Genomic DNA, 17,256 nt, shown 5'->3' with positions numbered 1-17,256 from the left:
GACAGCATTTTCTAAGTTACTAAGTTTTATTTCTCACAATTGGTGTTACGAAGCAACATAAAATAATGTTTTTTCTAATTTATAAACAGGTGCTACATTTAAAATCTGAATTTGGCCTCCAGATATGTGTGAAATATGACTGAAAAACAAGTTAACATCCAACTTAAGTAATTTTAAAATACTTTGTCTTTTTATTGCAAGATAATATATTTTCACTTAAAAAATAGGACAAAGAATAAGAGCAGAAATTTCAGCTGGCATTGCCACCAGCCAGAGAGCTGTGAGCCTGTTGACGTGTGTCCTGCTTCGGTTCACACACATACACACACGCACATACACGCACATGAAAAGAGTTGTATATACACAAGTTCAAAGTACATCTGTTTATTTACATACAAGACCGTATATATTTCTTATATATACTCACATGTACAAACCAGAGAGTCCATATATGGACTATTTTACAACTAGCTTTTTGTTTTTTAAGATTTTATTTATTTAATTGACACAGAGAGAGACTGAGAGCACCAGTAGGAGGAGCAACAGGGAGAAGCAGGTTCCTTGCTGAGCAGAGAGCCCGACACGGGGTCCATCCCAGGACTCTGGGATGATGACTTGAGCCCAAGGCAGGTGCTTCACCATCTGAGCCACCTAGGCGCCCCCATAACTGCTTTTTAAGAACATACTGATTCCTTTACTCAACATACAGTCAGAGTCTCCCAGCAAGTACTTTCCTCTGACTTCCCCAAACTCTTTCTACGCTAATTTGTTGGTCTCGATTTCAGCATCTGACAGTTCAGCGCACGATAGGGAATGCTTTCCAGCCATTAACAAGGTTTTGAATGTCAATTTCAGATTTTCAAATCTATTTCTATAGTAACAATCATGCCACAAAGAAGGATCTCCACAATCTGGAGCATGTTCATTTTCTGCTCTCCACACAAGTGACAAGTCCCCCAGGCTAAGGGAAATCGTCCTGGGGACTGTGCTTCACACAGCAGCAAGGGAAATGGGTACCTTAGGTCTCCTGGCATATTTGGAATTAAGCTCAAGAGAAAAAGGGCATAACCCAGATTTATCCCAAATCTGCTTTCTGGCAAGACATCAGGATTTTTCAGGCCACTAGGGTTTGGGGTTGGTTGGTTATTTTTCGATGCACTATCCCTATCAAACACAAAACTCCACAAATTAGAACTTGCTGTTTTACCATGGAAACCAAGTACCTGTGCACAGGTACCTTCCCATTGCTAACGGGGTCCTTGTTATTCAGGTGACAGATGGGACCGAATGCAGGCCGTATAGTAACTCCGTCTGTGTCCGGGGCAAGTGTGTACGCACCGGCTGTGATGGCATCATCGGCTCAAAGCTGCAGTATGACAAGTGTGCCGTGTGTGGGGGAGACAACTCCAGCTGCACAAAGGTGATTGGAACTTTCAATAAAAAAAGGTAAGGTGAGAGAATCATTGCCCTGACAGGCATCAAGCGAGGCTTTAGACTTGCACCACTGAGAAAAGAGGACTTGTGTTACATCGTAAGGTGTCTCTGGGAGGAGGTCCAGCATGGCCCTAGTAACATATCCTACGTATGACAACCAAAGAGGGCGTGAGAAAGCTCTGGTTGCAGAGTGCAAACTCCCACGGCTTCTGGAAGCAGAGAAACTGCGTGGCTCTGAGGTCAAGATCTTACAGCATGCGAGCACCGAAAACAAAAAGGCTGTGAAATCCCCACTAGCGATTTCTGGCAGATCTGTTATTCCTGAAACCTCATTTAGGGAAGGACGGCTGGTTTCTATCATAATTATTTCATTTTACAGACACATTTTCACTAAGCTGTATTTTTCTTGAGAAGACATGTCCCATTGCAAACGTCAGTTAACTGCAGGGCTGGAGGCAGCAGTGTCATTTATAGTGAGCGCTCCTGGTTTATATCGACTCTATAAAGAACGTACAATAATATCTGCTTCCTCTTACGGTCTTTGATTATGCTTTCATTTTAAATATGCAAGTTTATAAAGTACCAATTTCTGGAATTAAATATTTTTTAAGGTTTATTGACTTATTTTAGAAAGAGTGGGAACATGCACACACACACGTGGGGAGAGGGGCAAAGGGAGAGAATGTTCGAGCAGACTCCCCACTGACCTGATCCAGCGCTCTATGAGGGGCTCAACCCTGTGACCCATGAGATCATGCCCTGAGCCGAAACCAACCGATCCACCCAGGCATCCCTCCGTTAAATATTATGTTATCTGTGAGGATCAGGGAACGGCTAAAGGGTCTGCTGGAATGCAGGATTGTCTTTTTTCTTCACCAAACCACTCTTAGGCTGAGTGGTATTGGTCCAGTGCACCTGTATTTTTCTTGATGGGTGTGCTGTGTTCTTTTTAGCTGGAGGGTAATATGTAAACCTAGTAGCCATAAGGATTTATTAAAACAATCACGTGCCATGTTATTATGGAAAACTGGAAATTATCTTTCATACAATAAAAAAAATAGCATGGCTAAAGAATTTATTCTGACTTTAAATATGCATTACTAATCCTATTTGCTAGTGAGTTAGTAATTATTCATCCAATTCTATTGAATTCTATTTATAAAATATCCCACATGTCTACCGTGTACTGCAGTTTTATATATTGCAAAGGTGCAAGACACCTTAGAAATGATGAAGTCTAGGAAACTGGGACTCTGAAAGTTTAGGGCTCATCTCATTTTGCATGGCCGATGAATGTCAAAGCAAAGTCTATATCTTAGGGCAGAAAAAAAAGAAAGAAGGAAGGAAGAAGAAGAAATTCAGGAATCAAGTAGGAAATAAAATACCTTATGTAGGGGCACCTGGGTGGTTCAGTGGGTTAAGCCTCTGCCTTCAGCTCAGGTCATGATCTCAGGGTCCTGGGATCGAGCCCCACATTGGGCTCTCTGGTCAGTGGGAAGTCTGCTTCACCATCTCTCTCTGCCTGCCTCTCTGCCTACTTGTGATCTTTGTCTGTCAAATAAATAAATAAAATCTTTAAAAAAAAATACCTTATATACTAGGTACTATGTAGTGTTCCTACATAAACTTAGAAGCCACTTTTTCTAAATAGTAAATTTGGCATTTTGTTTTTTGTGTTGGCAACCAGTGTCTGCACATTTGTTGTCCCATGAAAAGATGAAGAAATTCATGAGAGCAATAAGTGGTGGGCAACCTGACAGCTTGCAAATTGATTTGACCAAGATTATATTATGTGGTACAAATGGTCTGTTTAACGTTTCCAGATAAATTACCTTGGCCTAGTGTAGTGTATAAAGAAGGACATTGATCTTGGAGCTGAAATCTTTGTAATCAAGCTCTGGTTCGGTGATTTACAAAGACTGTGATCTCTCGAGAGTCACTTCATTTTTATTTTTTATTTTGTTTTTTTGGTTTTTTTTACTATCAGAATTCTTGAGAGTCAAATGGAATTAATAGTAATGTTCTTGCAAGTTCATATTGCTGTGAGGATCCAATGAGATCATGCATATTAAAATATTTCATCAAGCTAAAGCCATTTCACAAATAGGACCATAACCTCAATTCACCCCTCTCTCAATGTTCTTCATCTCAGTAAATGGCAACTCAGTCCTTCTGTTGCTCAGTACCAGGAGAATAAGAGAATCATATTTTACTAAGGCGCTAAGAGATCAAGGCACCAGTCCTCCCACTGGCCGTGGCCTTGGGAAGCTCCGTCTGAAGACCCCGGAAGTGCTGCCAGTCCCAATTGTTTCTCATGAATCTGAGACAGGCTCTCAGGAATAAGCATTAAAAAAATGCTCTCCTACCAGTTTCCCTTACCCTGCATTCTTTATTTTCTTTACACTCTGATATGTATCATTTAAACTCTGAATACAACCAGAACATATTTTCACATGACTGTTAGAAAGTATGATTGGCAGAGGTGGGGGTGGGGAAGATTTCAGGAAAGGAGTAAACTATGAGTAAAGGGTCATGGCTTTAGAGCCTAACACTGCCATTGGTTTTAGAGTGCACTTGTTCAAACACTTTATATGTTTAATATATATACCTACACTTTGTATGTTTTCTATGTAAGATGATATATTCTCTCCAACATCCCTCCTGGTTTTGTTCGAAGCCACTGTAGGTTTGCATATGATCTCTTGCTGTTAGATATTTCAAATAAATAAGTCCTGTAACAAATTTAAACTGTATTACAAAACTAAAAATAATGAGTCACGCTGAATGGATAAGCAACATCAGTACTGTATTTTCTCTCTTCCCAGCAGTAGGAAACTCTGACCCCTGTGTAGCCATCAGTCCCTGTCCATCAGATGCCCAGTAGACAGCAGGCTTCCCTCTGGAGGAGCCTCCCCTCTAATTCAGAGGGAATGCCTGAGCAGGGGAAATACACTTGGATTTTCAGGGTATGAATCAGTTGCTCTATCACCTCCAAACCTGAATAAGAATTTAGTGGTAGTTAATTAAATTTCACACACATCAAACTTCACAGACAATTTATTTCTTTATATTCAAATAACTAAGAAAGCAAAACATGGGGTGACCTTATTATAAAATTACTTATAGAGGCAAAGGGTTTCACAAATGACTCCTTACTGGTATAGTCCCTTGGCACTTAATTGGCATTTCTGTCCTAAGCTACGGATACTAGAGATATTGATGCCTTTGTCCATTTTCCTGAACAGATGATAGCCCATTAGAGACCTACTTTATTTGTCACCCATCATAAAACCTCACTCAATCTATCATAGTGTTCATGGACACAAAAGTATCAGAGGAAATTTGCTATGGCATTAAAGGTTATTTTTTTCTTTTGATGATATTGGTAAGTTATGGTTACGCACTTAGAGAATTTTATATTTCATTTGTTTTCTACTCAAGAAATCCGCTATTCTAGTTGAAATAGAAGCAGAGCTTCTACTCTGTCTCTAGTTCAACAGTGAAACCTGTGGTTCTCCAACTGCTCTGCTCATTTGGAAGGACTCCCAAAGTCCTGCTGCCTATGCCCATCCTGACAGATGGGGTTTAATTGGCCTGGGGTCTGGGGCTTAAAATGTTTAAAAGCTCTCCACATGATTTTAATATGCAAATGAGTTTGAGACACATTAATTTAAAGCTTTCTGTGAGAGTGAGGGCAGATGTATAATGTTTTTGTAAATCTTTAAATGAAGTCGGTATACATTTAAAAAAAAGGTTGCTAACATCATCCTAATTTTGAACATCATAATAAAAATGTATACAATATCATAGTCTAATTTTAATTTTATTTTGTTATAAGAAAGCTAATCTTTGAAGCCAATTTTAAATGAATCTCTTAACTACATTAAAACTTTGTGTTACGGTAAGATTTTTAGAGACCTTTGATTTGTCGATTTATTAAGTGTTTACTTACGTTTTTCCTTTTCTCCCTCTCCCTCTTTCCTCTCTCTTTCTCTCCCCCTCTCTCCTCTGGGAACATTTTGCTTCCAGTAAGGGTTACACTGACGTGGTGAGGATCCCAGAAGGGGCAACCCACATAAAAGTCCGACAGTTCAAAGCCAAAGACCAGACTCGATTCACTGCCTACTTAGCCCTGAAGAAGAAAAACGGTGAGTACCTTATCAATGGGAAGTACATGATCTCCACCTCAGAAACGATCATTGACATCAATGGAACCGTCATGAACTACAGCGGTTGGAGCCACAGGGATGACTTTTTGCACGGGATGGGCTACTCAGCTACGAAGGAAATTCTCATAGTGCAGATTCTTGCAACAGATCCAACTAAAGCATTAGATGTCCGTTACAGTTTTTTTGTTCCCAAGAAGTCCACCCAAAAAGTCAACTCTGTCACCAGCCACGGGAGCAATAAAGTGGGCTCGCCCACTCCACAACTGCAGTGGGTGACGGGCCCGTGGCTCGCCTGTTCTAGAACCTGTGACACGGGCTGGCACACCAGAACGGTGCAGTGCCAGGATGCAAACCGCAAGTTAGCGAAGGGATGTCTTCTCTCTCAGAGGCCTTCCGCATTTAAGCAATGTTTGCTCAAGAAATGTTAGCCTGTGGTGATGATCTTCCGCAGAGATAACTGGATGTTTCATCACGGATCAGTCCTGGCCAATGGTGGTGATCAGTCGTGGTGAAAAGAGGCCTACCTAATGCACAGAAAGTCACCTTCGATGGCATTGTCAACAGGAGTCTAATTATGGGCAGAATCTGCTCTTGGTGACCAAAGGAAGATGTGCACTGTTTCGTGTGAACAGTGGTAACCTTGGAAACTAGAAACACTTGGGAGTTATTGAACGTCCCCTGGGCTACAAGAATGAGAAAAACACTGATGAATGTAGAGTCAGGGGACATTTGAAGATGGTGGAACAACAGTCTCCCCCTTGTCACCTACCTCTTCTAGAATGTCTTCAAAGGCATCATAATCATTATCATCCACAATACACCATAGCTAAATTTTACTGTTTGTAAATACATTCTCCCTTGGTATGTCACTTTATATCACTTGGTTCTATAAAAAAAAAATGTGTGTGTGTGTGTGTGTGTGTGTGTGTGTGTACCCCCCCACACACATACATATATATATTTCTATAAAAAATGTTTGACCAAAGTAGGTCTGCAGCTATTTCAACTCCTAGTTTCCAGAAAGAGCTGTGGATGTTTTACTGGAAATTAAGAATTTGCTGCTGTTTTTAATAAGATTTCACATACTTTCAGATTACAGGAGATCAAATTTTAGTCAAAAACCATTTTGACAGCAAGCATCTTCTGAAAAATTCTAAACAGAAAAAGGATCTCAGTGTATCTAGTCATTTAAATACATACACGGGTCCATTTCCTTAAACTTTCGACTGCCTGCATTTTTCCAGGCAGCAGCCAAACTGATGCATAACTAGGAGGTAGTAATAGTGTTTTTGTGTGTGTGTGTGTTACGAAGAGTCTGAAAACTAGTTTCTCACTCTAAAAACTAGTTTTCTTGTGTTAGAATTTAAAAGGAAAAAAAATCATATTTCACCATAGTCATTTGTATTTTCACACCACTTTCCCCATTCAGAAGCTTTCATCTGATACCTTATATTGTGTAATATTCATGCAAAACATACTGCAGAATTTTCTGTTCACATCCGACACCTTCAACACTGGTATACCTCTTACCAGCAAGCCTTTAAAATGCGTTTGTTTTCGCTTGTCTGTTTGTTCAAGGGTTCTGTAAGACCTTCAGTGTTTTGTACTTCTTGCTGACTTAGTTTGAGAGGAGTATTAAAAATCACTTTGTAGTTAGCCACATCTAGAAGTGGTGATCATTAATGTGGCTCTTGCTTTAAAAAAAAAATGGTTAATATTAATAAGACTGTTTCCACACCATACAGGCAATAATTCCTTGCATTTTCTTTTTAAATCTGAGTATAGCAATACCATACTTAAGATTTTTCCCAATTGGAAAGCATTTGGTTGTACCCATAAGTGTTTGAGTGATGAAATGTGATGATTTTTGAGAAGTTTGTTGCTTCTATTTCCATAGTCTGTCTAGGTAGGTTGTTAAGTTTGGATGTTAGATATGGAAAAGTTTTACAATCATATGCATAAAAATATATTTTTTAAACAGAAAACTGCACCCCTGCACCTCATAATTCAGAAAATCCAAAGTGTTCAATTTCATTGGGATTTCTTTTTCTTTATGAAATATTACAAAGCCAATTGTTTGTTATAAAATTTTATAATAATCATACCAAATGTGCCTACTATTAAAGGTTTGCATATAAAGGTGTTAAGGGACCATTGTTTGAGTTCCCTTAAGCTCACAAGAGTTTATTTTTATTAGAAGATATTTTTAATATAAAAGAATTATGTAATTGATCTAGCTATATCACATTCATTTCAGTGGGTGTGAAGAATGGATGTCTCACTGTTTTAAATATTTTCTTAGGAAATTATTTGGTAAAACAAATAATTGTTTTACAAAACTGATAATCACCCTTTGGCTTTTCATAGACTCTCTTTGCTTTAGACTTGGTCATTTATTCTTAATAAATTATTAATTAGAAAAGTGAGGCCCGTATAGAACTTTTGGCCTCCAAACATTTGATGGAGTTCAGCAGATATCAGGGAGAGGTAACAATGCTATCCAAATCAGTCAGAAAAAAAATGTTTATATCACACCATTTGACTATTGCGAGAGAATTAGTAAAAGGCCAACATTACTTTTTCCCAATTGCAAAATAATTTTAATCAATTAACTCAATCCTGACAAAGTTTATTTTTATCTTTTGTGGTTATGTTCATGGCAACATTAAGAAGTAATAGAAGGGCAAACATGCTTGTCTCCTACTCTGCTTCTCTATACTGTATTCACACTTATTTTTCCCTGATCTAATGAAGTTTTATACTTCTCAATGAAATGATCCAAGAGAGCTTAAAAGGAATAAACCACTATTCTGTGCTTTTAAGGAGTTTCCTTTAGATTGACTGAGGAATGTATGTCTATCTAAACTCCTGAGAAAAACGATACAGACTGGAGACTGAAATTCAGAAAAATGAAGAGTTCAGTAGATATAAGGAATGGTAAGGGAAAATCCTCCGTCATGAAATCTAGTTCAGACCAGTTGGATGCTGGACTATGCATTTCACCTTTCCAAACTTGCATCGTGAAAAAGGTGTCTGCCATTTGTGAGGCTGAGGCTCCTTCCTTGGCGGGGAAGAAAAAGTTTGTCTGAAAATGCTCAGGTTAGTAAGAATCTAATCCCACAAAACTAAACACTTCAGATTAAGTTTCACTGAATAAAGGGAGCACAGAAGAAAACCACATTTCTTTCTTCCAGAACAGAAAAGGCCAAATTAAGCCCTGCCTTGTTAAAAGTTTAAGGGCGTTATTTTAATCGAGTCACTCAGTTCAACTTCCTTTGCCTTCCTGTGGAAACAGTTTTATCCCACTAAACTAAGAATTAAGGGATTAATCACAAACAAAAATAAAGTTGCAGCACTGAAAAAAAAAGTAATTTATTGTTTTTGCGACTGGTATGTGAATTTGTGTGACAAAAGTATTTATTCTTATTTAACAAAAATATGTGCAAATTCTATATTTAAAATGTTTTGCTGTTGTCCTACTTTTAATTTATGCTTCATGTTTGTGTATAAAGTACACTTTGTGAGTTTACATAATATACAGCACTGGTTGCTTTTGTATTTTTTTACAGAACGCTTTCTGCGTGAAACAGGCATATATGTATATATTCCCCACGTATCCTTATTCTAATATTCTAGTTTTCCTCTCTAAGGAAGTTTTAAATTTAATCTTTCTTGACTAGTAATGTTCATTACTTGTAGTGACATTAATAGCTCTTTTGGGTTTCGTTAATACTAATTTTTTTTCAAGTCACAGATAAGAAAAATCTTATTCAACCAACGAAGGTCTCAGTTCTAAACTTGAGGTATAGATATCCTGGAAGCTTCCACAGAAGCCAAGACACAAATGAGAACCAGGTCCATTCATTTCCTACTGATAAACTTGGACAAGGAGCTGTTGAGTTATTCCATAAAATTTGTGTACACACAACCTCTGAGAGACATGGATGATAATTAAACCAAATTTTATCCTTTGCTGCTTCCAAAACACTCCTTAAAAGTGAAAATCATTTAGTCTCTAGTATTGGTAAGATTTGATAGTAAGAGTAAACAAATTGAATTTAAGTTTTTCAAATATTAGTAGTCATGGCTATTTCTACAAATATGGGGTCTCCACTGATAGAGTGTGACTTTGTACTACTACTAATAAATCTCATGGAGTGCAAATAGGACTTGGGCAAGGAAGGTCACCTTTGATCACATCAGCTTGCCTCTGACTAGGATTTCAGTCTGGTCACAGCAATAAAGCAAAACACCCTTGGAGATACAGCTGACTAGCTCAATCTCTGGTTCCAATGTTTTCCCCCTTGACTCCTTCCTTAGTAACAAGGTCATCGTAATAGTTTAGGTGAGCATGGCAACCAGATCCAGTGAAGTCCAGAACTTGTGTATGACTTAGAGTTCACTTCTTTTGTGAAATAAAATTGAATTGAATAATGGCCAAATTTTATTAATAGTTTATGGCTGAGGATTGGTGAATAGTACTAATCTATTTATAATTAAACTTGAGGCAATAAAAATCCGTGATATTTTTTAACATTTCGAAGTTAAGAATAACCAAGAGTACAGAAGTTATCGTAGAACCAAGGTCAGGGTCCAGGTGATCTATCACTTAGACACATAAACAAGGAACTGGTATATTTTCTCTATCATTTTTCTTATTTGCCAACAACCTGTAGTTTTAGACTGTCAAACAGGTAGATCAAGTTAGCTAATTAGTGCACTGAAAAACCAATCTTCCTAATAGTCTTTCTGCCAGCACTAACTAAAGAAATAACTTCTGAAGTTATATGATCACGAAACATATCAGTCTATAATGTATAATCATCTAGTCCTTTAACATATGGGAACATATTGAAATAAGAATTTATTGCATTAGTGAGACAAAAATGGAAATATACGTGATGTTCAGATCACAAAAGTATCCGATCTGCCAAATGTCTTTCTGGAACAATGATACCATAATTCTCAATGCAGATTTTGTGGGAAAAAATAAAAGCATATGTTGTTAGAAGCTGTTGATTTTAAAAGAGATTAAGACTGAAATGTACATATTAGTTAACCCAGTTAGTTGCACCTTCCTAATCTAGTAGCACTTTAGCAATAAGTTGGCTACCTGTGGTTCTGATCCTGGAGCTCCACCAACTGGTCCATGTGGACTGCCAGAGGTCAAATGAAAAACCAAATGGCCCATCGTCTAAGACTTGGCCACATCAGAGTGATCCAAAGTCTAACACTGTGAGGAGAACTGTGATTTGTAAATAAAGAAGCATTCTTTTTATTTTTTTTTTCATTTTCTTTTAGCACATCCAATGAACGATTGTAATTTTTATCAAGGTGCTAATATCTTCAGCGATCAACTGTCAGGTGTGGTATATCTGAGTTACTATTTTATTCTACATGATTTTTCAATTTGCAAAAGAGAACTCTAAGTTTTGGGTCAAGGCAAAGCACAACTCGATACTCAGTGTTTGGGAAATTGCATCTGAGGGTCAGTCTGATCAGCAGGGTTCAGTGACATAAACTACAGGTACAGCAAGGATGTTTAAGATGACGTCAAAACTTGAAGAGTGTCAGGCTAGAGGAACAGACCTTCAGAAGAGTCATGTTAACATCACTTACTAAGCCATTGGTGTTCCTGTCAAACCTGCCTTTCAAACAAACAAATTTGCTTCCTATACACAAACTTGTGTTTTAGCCTGAATTTTTTAGCTTTGTGATATTTTATGTCCATGGTAAACACTTGGCTACAACTTCTGAGTCTTTCATTCAGCAATGCACAGCATATTAGAAGCCCTTCAACCCAGACTGAGTATAGGAGAATAGAATAGGAGATCATGTTGGGTGTGACTTTGTAAGACTAGATTTTTGATTAAGAAAACTACATTGTGTCTGGATGGTGTTATTGAATTACACGCTCAGGCATGACTTACATGTAAGGAGTTGACAAATACTGATTACATTTTAGTATGATATATGAGCAGAAATCATATACATGCTTTTTAAATAGACCACAGGTAATTAACAGATTGCAGAAATGTATTTAATTTGATGTAACCAGTGGCACAAATATTTGATTTCTGTATTAGAGTCTGGGAGTAAAGACAGGTGATCTACCTAAGTGGGTACAACTGACATTTTTTAAATCATGAAGCATGATTTCAAGGTAGAGTAAGATATTAAAGATTGACATGTTGATGTATACAAATGGTAAAATGTCAGCTGCTTACTATCTTCAATTTTTTCAGAAGTGATGGTGTTTTTCCATAAATGTAATGTAGTTGAAAAACCAAAAATCTTGGAAAACTAAGACGGGTCTTGTTTAAAATGTCTCTTCAGCTTTGGCAAATTTTGAACCTGAATCATCTATTGAAAGCATTACTGTGTCTTGTAGCCTGCATTCCACAACAGCTCTGTTATTCAGGTAAACCACTTGAACTGAGTCATTTGGGACCTATACTGTAATATTTTTCATTGAGGAACAATATCCTATTTTGTAAAGCATTTCCCTATGTGTGACTTTAAACTGTAAAATTAAACATTGGCTTTGTGGTTTCAGTGGGCATAATAAATGTTAATTGTAAACTAGGTTAAAGTATGTACTGCATATAATATGTTTTAGAATTGGAAACTATTGTCCATTTATTTTTAATTTTCTCGTAACAACAGTAGGTCTTAAGCCAGGTCTTAAGGAAGCCCTAGGCTCTCTGTAATTTCTACCATTCTTCTCCCATTTGGCATAGACAATTCATACTTCTACATTGGTTATAGGACTTTGGACTTAATTGTTTTAAGTTCTTCTTACCAGACTGTCACCCCCTAAAGTATTTCTAGTGTTGAAATTCTGGTGTTATGTTAGGAACAGCAAGCACTCTAATCTACCTGTTTTGTTTTTACTTTTTTAAAGATAAACTTATGCCACAAAGAAAACAAAAGAGTCAGTACTAATGCATGCATGGAAATTCAAAGCGAACTGGCATTCATTCACTAGGGAAATCCTGGTTTGCTAACAAGTTTATGGCATTAAGGTTCCTAAGGACATTGATTCCTTCTAAACCTGAAATCGTTACTATTAGTGTATGCTGCAAACACTGAATTTCTCCCTTATATCAAATAATATTTCAGAATTCTGGTACCTTCAATTCCCTTCTTAGTAGGATCTATAGACTTTTAAAAAGTAGTTCTAAACACCTAAACGTTTAAAAGATGGTGCAGAAACTCAATCAGCATCATAATACTGCTAAGATCAGTTGGCCATATCTTTGGGTCACACCCTGTGCTAAACATCTCACAAACTTTCCCCCATGTGTTTCTCCCCATGACTGGTATGAGGTTGGTCTGAAGATCGTGGTATTGCTGATGACGATCACGTTGTAGTAACTGTAAATGGTGATCCAGCGATTACCAAGTGCCAAGTACTGGGATAAGCATGATCGATATTTCTTAGCAATTTCTAGCTTCTTGAGGCACTGAGAGTCTTCAATCTGCATGGATTATGAGTCTGAGGGAGCGACTCTGGTGAATGGAAGACTATGAGAGATGGGAGAAATTCGGGGAGTGTTTCCATGGCCCAATATGCAGTGGGCCCCTTGAGTAAATGCAAGAGAAGTCCTGAAATTCCAGTAAAAACAGCAAGGAAACTATGGAGAGTCAGAAAAGCAGCAAGAACAGAGGCAAGTGCTCAGAGTGTACAAAGGACTGTTGTTTAAGGAGAGAGAAGAGGGAATTTGATTTTGAAAACTAGCAAATTGCTGGGAAGAATTTTTTTTTTTTTTAAATTGGTATTTAACCTTGCAAACTCCTTCACAGCTCATAATGAGCTGGTTCAGACAAGGTCAAAGACATAAAAAATGGTCCTGAGGGGAGCTTTGAGATTTGGAGTAGAGTCAGCAAAATGGTTAGAAATGGCACTCCGGACACTGGAAAGGTCCAAATCATCCATGATTCCTAGATTTCGTGGGAATCTTTCTTGATGTCTTATTGTTTCAGCTGTTCAACTAAACTCATGTTTTCCCACAGAATGAATGATCACCTGTGTCTAAATGCAGACACAAGCAAAGGGTGTAACTTCTCTTTCTCTGTTCCCCCACCATGCCCATGTCACGGGTGAAAAGAATAAAATCTCAGGATGATCAGCTACCTGGGCTATTCCTGGAAATGGAGAAAGCTATGAAGCAGTCCCAGGACCTCATTTGACATGAATTCATAGACTTTGCTATAATATTTAATTCTTTTTTCACTTCTAGCTGCCCACAGTACCTTCTCTCCCTATTTTAAGTCTTCTCAGGGTTTGCCTTGAATTGGAGTTAAAGACATTTTGTTGTTGTTATTCATTACTGAAAGCATCTCAATCCTGGAGGGCAGGAAAGTGCATGCCTTAATCACTTGGAAGTAGACTCATTCCAAAAACAGGGGCTGAACTAGTTTTAGGTTAAATGAATTCTTCATCTACAAAAGTGTTGGGGGCTGTTAACCCACTTGTCTTTTAGATAAGCCTGGTACCTACCAGGCATTGTAGGAATGTACCTACATTGTTTCTTTTCTCTTGAGCCTCTTGACTATCTCTTTGCTTCTTCAAAGGTGTTTGCTTTCTTTCCCTCCTTGAATCTTCATTGTACTGTTTTAGTCAGTTTCAAGATGAAAGCTCAGACTTTAGAGCTGGGTAAGACTGGGCAGAAGACAAGACACAAGGGTCTACACAAGTGGAACCCGCAGGCGGTGTCTGGAGTTGTGACTGCGATTGGCGTGCCAGATGAGATATTAGTGCCCAGGAACAATCAAGAAAGGTCCCTTTCCTCCAGGTTTTACTAAGAACAGCTCCTTGATAGTTTGCTCTGCTGCTATTGTCTTTGTCCAAGCCACCACCTTTTCTACCCTGAGCAACAGCAAATGCCTCCTGTTTCCTATGTCGCAGCCAGACTGATCACAGAAAGCCATGAGTCAGATCAGTTAGCTCCTTTGCTAAAAACTCTCCAACACCTTCCTATCTTAACCAAAGTAGGAAACAGTCATATTTTCATGGCCTTCAAAGTCTGCAGAGATGCGGTTCCTGCCTTCTACCTGACTTTCTCTCTTAGTTCCCTCACCCTGGCACTCCCCTCCAAGCATGAACCCTGTCCAGAGCCTTTTGCCTAGAACATTCTGCCCCAGAGAGACCCTTGTTTCTTCCCTCCCTTCAGGTCTCTGCTTTAATATTACCTCTCAGGCCATTCCTAACCACCTTAAATCAAATAGAACCATTTCTCCTTCATTTTTCCTCATGACCTTTATCAGTGCTTGAAATCACATTACATAATCATTGCGTATACATGTCTGGTATCATGATACATACATTTATATGTGTGCATAATGTACGCATTCGAGGACTCTTTTTGTTCTTTTCACTGCCATATCACCAGCTTCTAGGAAGATGCCTGGCATTCAATAAGTGCTCCATTAGTCCTTGCTGAATGGATGAAAAAGAACGGATGAATGAAGAGATGGCAATCCAGGCAAATACTCATCATCGGGGGGTGTGGGAAACCGTCAGTGGAGATGAAGGAAGTGGGCACCATATGGTAAAGGGAATATTTTAAACAGATCATGCTGACATTGTGGACAAAAGGCAGGCCAGTTTGGGCCGGGGGAGCAGAGAAGCCAAGGTAGTAGGGTGGTAGCAAGAACTCAGTTCCTTGATTACAAGACCAATCTTTATTCAATTCCTGAGATGATAGGTTGTAGAGGGAAGAATACTAAAGCTATCCCTCTATAACTCCCATCGCTCATTTATTCAATCAAACACTAATGCAGAGACTGATGTGAAGTATTTTGCAGACAAAATTAATGTTACCAATTCACAAACCTTCAAATCGGGTGATTATTCTGGGTTCACGGGGAAACTGCTGTAATCACATGAATTACGCGCAGAAGAGAACGGCCCAAGGGGAAGTCAGAGAAATTCCAAGGATGTGAAAGATTCCCTGTGCCATTGCTGGCTTTGAAGATGGAGAAAGGTATCAACTAGTCAAGGAAATGCAGAATCTAGAAGCTGAGAATGCCCCCAGCTGACAGCCAGGGAGGACACAGGGACCTCAGTCCTACAATGGCGGGACATGAGATTCGAGCAACAACATGAAGAAACTTGCAATCGCCTTTGTCCCCAGAGCCCCTGGAAAGGGATATACTGCTGTGATACTGTAATTCCAACCTGGTAATACCCAGAGCAGAGACTCACCAAAGCCATGCTGAGCCTCCACATCTATAAAACTGGGAGATGATAAATTGGTGTTGTTTTAAGCTGCTGAATATGTGGCGATTCTTATGGTGCCTACAGAAAATGAAAATGCAAGTGAAAACGAGGAGGGATCCCAATCTAGAACGGAGCATCAGAAAGATGAGCTGATTAGACCCTTAAGCAGAATGACAGGGGTAAGGCCCAGTTATTGGGGCTACAATACAAAGGAGAAACACAAGACACAAACACAGTATCTGAGTTAGTAGAAATAGCATGAAGGCATGAGATGAGACCCCCCATTTAAGCTAACTTTGATATGGAGTCACAGGGGCTGCTGGATGAGAGATCCATATGTACTTGGGGACCCGGTTAGTGAGAAGCTGGCTGTGGAGTGAGAATCACAGTGATGAGAACAAGCAAAAACAGGATGAGAAGAGACAGCTGATGGATGGGAAAATCTGTCACCTGCAACAATGTTTTCCAAAATGCAGATAACAAATCATTTGTTGCAGTATATACTGAAGAGAGGTTTTTGTCAAATAAGTTAAAGATTTAACAGGGATGTTTTGATTCTATATTGCTATTAACAAGTCATCCCAAAACTTAGTGGCTTAAAACAATGGTTTATTGAACCTCGTGATTCTGTGAGTCAGGGCTCCATTGAACAACATGTCTGCTCCTACAGGTCACCCGGGGTCATTTGGTGAGAAGCATCTGGTGGCTGCCTGGAGTGGAGGGGCCAAGATTGGTTCACTCACATGCCTAGTGTCTTGGCAGGGACAGTCAGAGGGTCAGGGTCAGCCCCTCCTTTCCCTTTTTATGTAATCTCGGGCCTTTCTCCAGTGCTATCTTCACCAAGTTATAGTCAGTTGTCTTACAAGGTGGTCCTGGGTTCCAAGAGCAGGTGCTTCTAGACAACCAGTGGAATCTACAGGGTTCCTCATGGCTGAGATCTGGAAGTCTCAGAACATTCTGTTTTGACACAATGAATTAAAAATTCCATCATGTGTGAACTGGCCACACTCAAAGGTCTTTTCTTGATTCTTCCAAAAGTTGATATCATACAATATGCCACTTTTTCTGGTTTGGTTAATCAACCTTTTAAAGTTAATTTTTCTCACTAACGTATCTTTTCTACACACATAAAAATGGAGGCTTTCATTTCAGAAATGACACTGTTTAGAATTGCAAAGGCATAATAGTTAACAATTAAATGGAAATCATTACTCTTTATATTTATTTTTGTATAAAACAAGCAAGCTACAGATAATAAGTCACACAGTCTTGTAATCAGATTGTTGTACTGGCCCTGACTCTGGGGAATCTCCCTGGTTGGGTGGGGAAGATGAATTGATTTTTATTGTTTTTTGTTTTGATTTTGTTTTCACAATCCACATGCCTTTCCCTAAAATAATATTTCAACATGTCTAAAAATTGTTGTCA

At 38.7% G+C, this 17,256-nt stretch overlaps 1 protein-coding gene across 2 annotated transcripts in view; it reads left to right on the top strand.

Annotated features, from left to right (window-relative positions):
• Positions 1–12,188, top strand: part of ADAMTS5 (ADAM metallopeptidase with thrombospondin type 1 motif 5) — a 48,695-nt gene extending 36,507 nt beyond the window's left edge. The window contains exons 7-8 of one of the 2 annotated variants that reach the window (XM_059164531.1): positions 1,271–1,446; positions 5,464–12,188. In XM_059164531.1, coding sequence (XP_059020514.1) covers positions 1,271–1,446; positions 5,464–6,031 — 744 coding nt within the window. In that variant the 3' untranslated portion in view covers positions 6,032–12,188. Of the gene's footprint in view, positions 1–1,270; positions 1,452–5,463 lie in introns of both variants that reach the window. The other variant, XM_059164532.1, reaches the window with a different exon arrangement.
• Positions 12,189–17,256: the final 5,068 nt, after the last annotated feature.

This window comes from Mustela lutreola, chromosome 2 (assembly GCF_030435805.1).
Source record: "Mustela lutreola isolate mMusLut2 chromosome 2, mMusLut2.pri, whole genome shotgun sequence".
Taxonomy (NCBI): domain Eukaryota; kingdom Metazoa; phylum Chordata; class Mammalia; order Carnivora; family Mustelidae; genus Mustela; species Mustela lutreola.
This window is presented reverse-complemented; position numbering and strand designations above follow the sequence as displayed.